This window comes from Babylonia areolata, chromosome 5 (assembly GCF_041734735.1).
Source record: "Babylonia areolata isolate BAREFJ2019XMU chromosome 5, ASM4173473v1, whole genome shotgun sequence".
Classification (NCBI taxonomy): domain Eukaryota; kingdom Metazoa; phylum Mollusca; class Gastropoda; order Neogastropoda; family Buccinidae; genus Babylonia; species Babylonia areolata.
In genome coordinates, this window is record NC_134880.1 from 51486444 (window position 1) to 51495817 (window position 9374).

General features: G+C 45.4%; 1 protein-coding gene across 2 annotated transcripts in view; it reads right to left on the bottom strand.

Annotated features, from left to right (window-relative positions):
• The window catches only part of LOC143282518 (uncharacterized), an 11412-nt gene extending 2944 nt beyond the window's left edge, over positions 1–8468 (bottom strand). For both annotated transcript variants that reach the window (XM_076588185.1, XM_076588186.1), the window contains exons 1-2: positions 6839–8468; positions 686–2138 (exon numbers count right to left, since the gene is read on the bottom strand). In XM_076588185.1, the coding sequence (XP_076444300.1) occupies positions 686–2138; positions 6839–7904 (2519 nt within the window). In that variant the 5' untranslated portion in view covers positions 7905–8468. The remainder of the gene's footprint in view (positions 1–685; positions 2139–6838) is intronic.
• Between the last annotated feature and the right edge of the window lie 906 nt (positions 8469–9374).

A 9374-nucleotide genomic window follows, 5' to 3' on the forward strand; every position in this document is an offset into this window, starting at 1 on the left:
TTTTGACCTGGGAGATCGTAAAAATCTTCACCCTTTACCCACCAGGCGCCGTCACCGTGATTCGAACCCGGGACCCTCAGATTGACAGTCCAACGCTTTAACCACTCGGCTATTGCGCCCGTCGAAAAAAAACCCATCAAGAACACAAGCACCTCAACAGGTGAGCTGATTCATGAAACGTTGGCTCGTGGCTCAGCAACAGAGGGGGAGGTGGGGGAGTGTCTGGAGTGTAAGTGGCTGAAAGTCGTGTGTTGTCGGTCAGCGGACATTTTTGGTGTCCCCGGGCACGCTTTTTTTCTCTATCGGTCCATGAACGCGAGGTGAGATTCATCCCCTGCAACACCTGGTGATCCGTTGTGCAGCTTGCGAGAGAAGGAAAGTGAGGAAGAGAGAAAGAAAAGAACAAAGAAAAAAAAAAGTGAGGAAAAAGAAATGAAAAGAAGACATAAGGAAAACTAAGAAAAACAAATGAAAAATAACAAAGAAAACAACAGCAAAAATTATCTTAAAAAAAAAAAAAATGAAGGAAACTAAAAAGCAAGGAAGGAAGGTAGGAAGGACGAGCATATATTCTGTACAGAAATTAAGTGGGAAAATTAAACAAATACAGAAAGAAAGTGGTAAGAATAAACAAAGGGAAAGCCTCCAGTCAGGAACCACCCCAACTCACAGAAGGTCAACTTACCCACTGATCATCAGTGGTGCAGTGCACGTGGCGTCAGCCCCGTTCTGAAGACTGGCACCTTGTGGGGCTGAAGTTCCAGAGTGCACCGGGTCCTTGTCTATGGCGTCCAGGATGTCAGCCACGTCCTGAAGGACCGGGTTGCACGTGCTCCGACTCCCGCCACTGCTGCTGGATCCGTTCTTGGAACCGGCGTTGGTGCTGGACTCACTGTCTTTGCCGTGGTGACTTCTGTTCCTGGACTGTCTGTGTGGAGATTTGGGAGGACGGTCGGCTTGAGGGTTGGGGGATGTCCTAGAAGTGCTGCCCGCAGGGGTGGTGATGAGGTCAGAGAAGCTCAGTCCCGGCCCCATGTATGAGAATTCAGCGATGGATGAGTCCTCCCTGGTGGTGTCTGCCACGTCTTTGCCGGGCATGTCGACGGAAGGTGTGCCTCCTGCCCGCTGTAGACGTGTTGCTGTGACAGAATCACTGCTGAGGTCCGGGGTGTGCACGCAGGATAGAAAGTTTGGGGACTTCAGACCGTTCATCCTTTTGGGACCTTCCCACTTGTCCGCTATACCCGAGCTGGAAGACTCTGCCCACGCGTCCACACGCTCCTTCTCTGCCTTGCTGTGAGTGGTGAGATGCGTGTTCTCTGGGTTCACATAGGAGAAGTCAGTCTTTTCCGTGTTCTGTGTGGTCCAGCTTCCCCTCTTGTGGGAGAAAACATCGGGCAGAGAGGGAGGGTTGACGGCCTGCAGCTCTCTCAGAAGATCCTCACAGTCTGACAGAACTGAGGTGCCCTTCTTCAGGTACTGCAGCCCCGTGGCGCTCAAGCCGGTGGGCAGAGGGGCCAGCCCTTCCACATGACATCGTTCACTTGGGTCATCGACAAATCGTGACTTCACTCTGTCCTCGGGACGTTCCGGTTGTGAATCAACAGGAGAGCACATCCTGCGGTTGTCCAACAGACGACGTTGTTGAGAATCAGCCCGATAAGCTGGGTTCGGGCTCTCCCTTGAAACGTTCAGCTGTATGTTGTTAACAGGCGGCTTCAGATCTTCCACGAAACGTGGAGGAGGTGGCCCAATTTCAAAGTCATAAGACGAGGCCTTCAGGTTTTCCGCGGAGCGAAATCTTTGACTGCTGACGAGTGAATGTGACTGGGTGTTGTCCCCGGAAACAGAAGGTGCGTCATTGGAAGGGAACTCAGGTCTACGATGGGTCCCGTCCAGACTGAAGGAGCGGGGACGGAGAGGCTGCGTGTGGTAAGAATACCGGTGACGGCTACGGCTACCACGTGCTGAGGGTGTGTGTGGATGTTTAGTGGTGGGGGTGGGGGTGGTGGAAGAGGAGAGGAGAATATCGGCGCTGTGGTTGCTGTTGACGTCCGTGGCCAGGACAGGTCGCGTGGAGTGTCTGCTGGACTTGAGGTCGTGGAGGAGCTCTGCGGACCTCGACAGGGCCTCGTCCACTGACAACAAGCAAGGTGAGTCGGGTCACAGTGAGGCCTGGATTATACTGGCACATTCTGCAGCTGGCATAGAATTATACGACCCTCCCAACATGCACACACCTGCCCCACCCCCGTACTCCTCCCACACGCGCACACGCTTACAAATATATTCTCACACTCACCCATTCAGAAACACACACATACACACACATATATATATATATATATATATATATATATATATATATATATATATATATATACAAATATAACAAACGCTCGCGCGCTAACGGAATAACTAAAACAAAAACAACAACAACAACAACAACAACAAAAAAAAACAACTTCATGGCTTCATGACATGAATAAAGAATTTCTTAAAATTTTTTTCGAACAATACATTTTTATGTGAGATAAGTTAATTTTCCTGTGAAGTATTTCAATGTAGGGCCTTTAAAGACCGTGTGAATTGGTTCCGCTGATCAACATTCACAAACTGAAATCATGTGGATTGTAACGTTTAAATGTGTGCTTTTCGTAAGATTGAAAACTCAGATACTTATGTATGTGTTTAAATTATTAAGTGATTGTATTAAAGATTTACAAATTTCAAGCATTTACAAGAATGTAAGCATCATTTGATTGATCATTGGGAAGCGATCAACAATTTATAAATAAAGTGAACAAAACCCAAAACGGCCGTTGACATATTTGTATTGTATTTCTTTTTTATCACAACAGATTTCTCTGTGTGAAATTTGGGCTGCTCTCCCCAGGGAGAGCGCGTCGCTATACTACAGCGCCACCCATTTTTTTGTATTTTTTCCTGCGTGCAGTTTTATTTGTTTTTCCTATCGAAGTGGATTTTTCTACAGAATTTTGCCAGGAACAACCTTTTTGTTGCCGTGGGTTCTTTTACGTGCGCTAAGTGCATGCTGCACACGGGACCACGGTTTATCGTCTCATCCGAATGACTAGCGTCCAGACCACCACTCAAGGTCTAGTGGAGGGGGAGAAAATATCGGCGGCTGAGCCGTGATTCGAACCAGCGCGCTCATATTCTCTCTCGCTTCCTAGGCGGACGCGTGACCTCTAGGCCATCACTCCACTGAAATTATTGGAAAGAATGGCAGCTTCTTTACTAGACTGGCCATCGTCATAACTAGTAAAGGTCGTCGGATGCCTTTCATTGTGTATTTTTTTTAACATAGAACTGACGTCTGATCTTTTGCAGCCGCTTATGTCCCCACAGAGAATCCCCATAGAACAGTGATCATGCGAAGAAGAGAATTTCCCTTTTCAGCGATTCTTTCTTGGCTACTTATTATTTTTGTTCACATGTAAAGTACTACATTATTTATTTGTTTTGGCTGTCTGACTCTCTCCCTCTCTCTTGCATATATATATATATATGTATTACATATATATATACATATAATCAATTCAAGAGTTTATGATATCATATTTCGTTAATTAAAATTCGCAACAATGACAACAACAAAAAAGAAAGAAAAAAAAAAGAGCAAAAATAAGAAAGAAAGAACGAAAAGAAAGAATACACAAACAGTGAACATGACCATTTTGTTGGAGACTGAAGAGACATAGCATAAATACACTCCATGCTCAGTGCTGGAAATCAAACGTGCTGTTACCAAGTCATGACAGAAAACGCGACACCTGGTCCTGTCAGGCCATGCAGGAGGAAGACGTGACAGACAAAGGGATTTACGGCCCACTGCATGAAGGGACCCACGCCTTGGGGGCCTATCCACTAGGCCTGTCGGTCCCACTGAGAGATATATATATATTTACATTATACACTATATATGTCCACGGTCGGACCCTTCGTTGCTTTCAGGGAGATCAGCCTCTGATCAGGCAGTACACTGCCCGCCTGCCTGAGTTGTATGTATACCACCAGGAACAACTTAATCCCTGACTCTTGTCGGTACGGTAGCAACTTTCCACATCGCTGTGAGAAAGCTGAGCCCTCCTGCCAAATGTAAACTTCCCCGTGCGTCCTCTCCTCGGAAACAGCTCGGAAACAACCAGCCAGCGTTGCTTTTTTTTTTTTTTTTTTTTTTTTTTAAACCACGGCATGTCTTACAAACTGTGGTCTGGAGAGTTTCGGAGTTGCTGTTAGAGGACTGGGGGATTTCGCTGATACGTGATGAGTTGGTACGGGACGAGTGTGTGTGTGTGTGTGTGTGTGTGTGTGTGTGTGTGTGTGTGTGTGTGTGTGTGTGTGTGTGTGTGTGTGTGTGTGTGTGCGCGCGCGTTACAGTGTCCAGGAAACTTGCAAGAGGTGCTAGAGATTAACTCCAGGAATCTGTCTTCAACACACAAGATGAAAGGAGCCAGCACGTTTCTGGTGACAAACTGCAGAGCTTTCATGCAGTAGGCAGGGAGATCACGAAACCTTTCCACGGTGGCGAACCACTGAACCTCCAAAGAACACCTCTGACAGACATGATAAATGACTCAACTCGCTCAGCCAAGGCTCAAGTTTTTTTTTGGTGCTTGTCAGTGTTGTCACCAGCAGTGAATGTGGGAGTATTACGCGTGTGTGGTATGCCTGATAATAATATATCATACAGTGAAACCGAGAAGTGTGATACTGAAACTAAGAAGCCTATTCAAACTGGAACTTACGGTCGTTAACCATCGTGAGTACAATGCCTTCACACCTCCCCAAGGAGTCAGTTTACAGGAATACAGAGCGGTACCAAGAAAGAAGAACAAATCTTTATGAAGCACGAAAGTGTTCGTGGACAATAAACCTCTAAACACTGCAATCGAGACAGTCGTATTATTACCCCGATTAATTGACTTCCCCTCGTAAACCGTTTCCCTTCTCTCTCTCTCTCTCTCTCTCTCTCTCTCTCTCTCTCTGTGTGTGTGTGTGTGTGTGTGTGTGTGTTAATATCACAGGGAATACAAGCAGTAACTTGTTGTTTTTTTTTTCTAAACTGTACCCCAGAACAGAAGGCTGTACTCAGGACACTGACATGACTCTTTAAAAAACACTGGGAGCAGCTGCTATAGACAGTGCTAATTGCTGTGTTAATAGATAAATACATAGATAATGAATAAATAAACAAGTACCTGAATAGTGGGAGCAGCTGCAATAGACTGTGCTTATTACTATGTTAAAAACAAACAAACATACATAATGAATAAAAACAACAACAACAACAACAACAACAAGTACCTAAATAGTGGGAGCAGCTGCAATAGACTGTGCTTACTACTATGTTAAAAACAAACAAACATACATAATGAATAAAAACAACAACAACAACAAGTACCTAAATAGTGGGAGCAGCTGCAATAGACTGTGCTTACTACTATGTTAAAAACAAACAAACACACATAATGAATAAAAAACAAAAACAACAACAACAACAAAAAAGTACCTAAATAGTGGGAGCAGCTGCAATAGACTGTGCTTATTACTATGTTAAAAACAAACATACATAATGAATAAAAACAACAACAACAACAAAAAAGTACCTAAATAGTGGGAGCAGCTGCAACAGACTGTGCTTATTCCTGTGTTAAAAACAAACAAACATACATAATGAATAAAAACAACAAGTGCCTAAATAGTGGGAGCAGCTGCAACAGATCGTGCTTATTCCTGTGTTGATAAATAAAAAAGATAATGGATAGATAAACAAGTAACTGAATACATAATAGATACATAAACATCTAGATACATGATTAGACATGAACAGATAAATAAATCGATCAGTCTGTCCAAGAAAACATCATCATGTTGTTTGTCGTTGAAACAAAAATCAAGGAGAACTTGAATAAAGTGAAATAAAATAAATAAAGGGAAAAGACATGATATGACTCGTACAAAATGTTAGTGGCCCAAAGTTTGAAAGGTTTATCAAAAAACTAGGCAGCAGATGACTCTTTTGGTTTAATCAGATAAACGAAGTGGGGCATTATGATATGCTCTGCTCGCCACAGTATCAAATCATAGCATATTGAGTTTACAGTGTGTCGTTTATCTGTTTTGAGAACTTTTTTTTTTTTATTGTGTCGTGCATTTGTATGTTTCCATGAGCTATTCATAACATTCTGGGTAAAACAGGAAAGTGTGAATACATAAATCATGTTCATATGCGGTAGCTATCGGGTAGGGGCAGAGTGCACAGATAAAAAAACAACAACAACAAAAAACCCCAAACAAACAAAAAAACAACAAACAAACAACAACAACAAAGAAACCATCAAAAACTGTGAAGCTATTGATTAGAAAAGAGAACAGTGTGTATGGACTTAGAGATCCAGGAGGAAGCAATGACAAAATTAATTATCTCAAACAAGAGTCAGGATATTCAACAGAAGACGGCGCCAAGTGTGTTTAAAAAAAAGTCAACTAAAATATATTTCAGTATATACCTTTGAGACCGGATGAAATTATTTTCTTTTTCTTTGAGCAGATGAAATTAAGTTTTTTTGTTGTTGTTGTTGGTTGTTGTTGTTGTTTTTGGTGTGCGTGTGTTGGGGGGGGGGGGGGGGGTGGGGGGTTGTTTTTCAGTACTGGGTAAATACATTCCGTAAGCACCACGAGTTTCATTTTGATGAGGTTTTTTTTCCAATCTGAAAGCACACACACACACACACACACACACACACACACACACACACACACACACACACAGAAATCTTGTCAGAGCACACAGTGTCAGAGCAATACCAACCTTCCTGCTGCAGAAAGCTGGGCTGCTCCGGGTTGAAGGATGACTCCCACTGCCCGGCTTCCATCAGGGTGTCCTTCCCCTGCCTGGTCCTTTCCTTGCACAGCCCCTGCCCGCTCTTGTTTCCGCCACCGCTGAGGGAAGCCTCATACCAGGCAGTGACCTTGTCGCTGGACGTGTCGGCAGAAGGCGCTGGCTTGACCACCTTCAGCAGCCGTTTCATCTTCGCCTCTCTCAAAGCATCTTCTGCCAGTGTCTTCAGCTCTCTTTGAGAGGGTTTGGCCGTGAAGACGTGGCCTGTCTCCGACCTGTTGTGATGGTTCCCTGGCGTCGAAGGACCCCTAGCACAGTGAAAATCCAGGTAATCCACCAGCCCATTGTCGTGGCCTGTGTCTTTCAGTCTCGTTGGATCAGAAGGACCGGAGCCAGGGAGTGGGTTGGGCTGTATGTGGAAATTGGCGATGTCTTCATAGCGTCTGGTGGACCAGCGATCTTGGGGTTCATAAATGTTACTGGAGCCACCACTGCAGAGTGAATGTGAAACGGGTGTAGCGGACTGATGAGAGGCGTACAATGGCACTGAGCTGAGCTGAAAACCACCGTTCATGCCTGGGACGGACTGTCCTACGTCCTTTAGGGAACAGTTCAAATCGCGCTGCATCAGACACTGCTGTGAAGAACTACCGAGGTGGTGTGGCTCGCCGAACTTCAAAGATACGAGTCCTCCGTTCACGGGAGAGAAGTCGTCATGACGAGCGGCTCTGAAGCCTGCCTCACCAGCAGACAAGGAGTGGTCAGATGAGACATGTGCCATGTTCTCAGGACGGAGCACCCCCAGAGAGGAAGACACATCACCAGCCGAAGAACCGCTGTAGAGTGAAGAGGCGCCCACCAGTGTGTTGTTGTTGTTGTTGCCCAGGACAACGTGCTGACGCTCTCTGTCAAACTGCTGCAGGTAGACAGCCAAGGCTTCGGAGGCTGACAGGTAGTTGCGGTCCCCGACACGGATCCTGCCCTTGTGGCACTGGATGCGGGCAGGGGGCAGCCCATCTGTGTCCACCTCCTGCATGGTGTAGGACGGATCCTTGAAGTTAGGGGTCAGGGGTCGTTGGTCTGGCAGGGGTTACGGGTTGCTGATCTGACAGTGGGTAAAGACCTCCAGGATTACGTGTCACTGTCTCAGCATGCCTCCTTGTGGCTGTTTGAAGATCATGGTTTAGACATCAGTCGTTTTCAGCCCAAACCTCCAGGATTGAATATCACAGACTACACACGTCTCCTTGTGTGGCTAACTGAAGATCATAGCTTGGCTGTCTGTTGTTTCAGCTCGTGACCATCAGAGGCTGTAGACATGCGGGTTGAGCGATGCATGTTGCTGATTGACAGTCACGGCTCAAACGTTCACTCATTTCATAGAGCTGAAAAACCACACCTGACGCCGTCCTGTTCGTTGATGGGACTTCACTGCTAATGGCCCACAGATAGTGTGTGGAGCGAGTCGAGATTTCGGGGAGATATCAGTTATGAGATAAAGTAATGTGACAGTGAGTACGGTTATGGCTGATAACTGAAAGGCTCTTGGTTTACAGGGCACCCGTGTGTGTGTGTGTGTGTGTGTGTGTGTGTGTGTGTGTGTGTGTGTGTGTGTGAGTGTGTGTACGTGTGTGTGTGTGTGTGTGTGTGTGTGTGTGTGTGTTTGTTTGTGTGTGTGTGTGTGTGTGTGTGTGTGTGAGAGAGAGAGAGAGAGAGGAAGGGTGGGTTGTTAGAGTTAGTTTAAAGAGCTGCAAAGAGATGGCCGACGTCTGTTGTTCCCTTGTCCTGATCGTTGTGGAAGACTGATCATAGCTCTCTCACCTGTCAACACAACAGAACATTATGGTCATCATTTCAAACGAAAGATCACTTCGTTACCACAAGCAAGGTATGAAGAATCCTAAATCGCAAGGCATGTTTGTTAAGAGCTCATATCTTTGGATATTGAGAGATAATGAATCATATCTTATCACTTGTCTAAAACAATCAATTAGTCAATAAACTGGTCACCGTCCATCAATTATTGGAAGTGTAATCAATCAGTCAATCAATGAAAATCAGTTCATTCATTTTTCTTCTTTGTGACAAATTAATTCGCATGACTTTCACTTGATTGAAAATTCTTTTTGTGTCGCGTGTCTTTCCTTCACTTTCAGTTTTTGTCCTGCACCACAGATGATTCCCTTCCACTTTGGCTGTTCTACCTGCACCACAGATGATTCCCTTCCACTTTGGCTGTTCTACCTGCACCACAGATGATTCCCTTCCACTTTGGCTGTTCTACCTGCACCACAGATGATTCCCTTCCACTCTGGCTGTTCTACCTGCACCAGATGATTCCCTTCCAGTCTGGCTGTTCTACCTGCACCACAGATGATTCCCTTCCACTCTAGCTGTTCTACCTGCACCACAGATGATTCCCTTCCACTTTGGCTGTTCTACCTGCACCACAGATGATTCCCTTCCAGTCTGGCTGTTCTACCTGCACCACAGATGATTCCCTTCC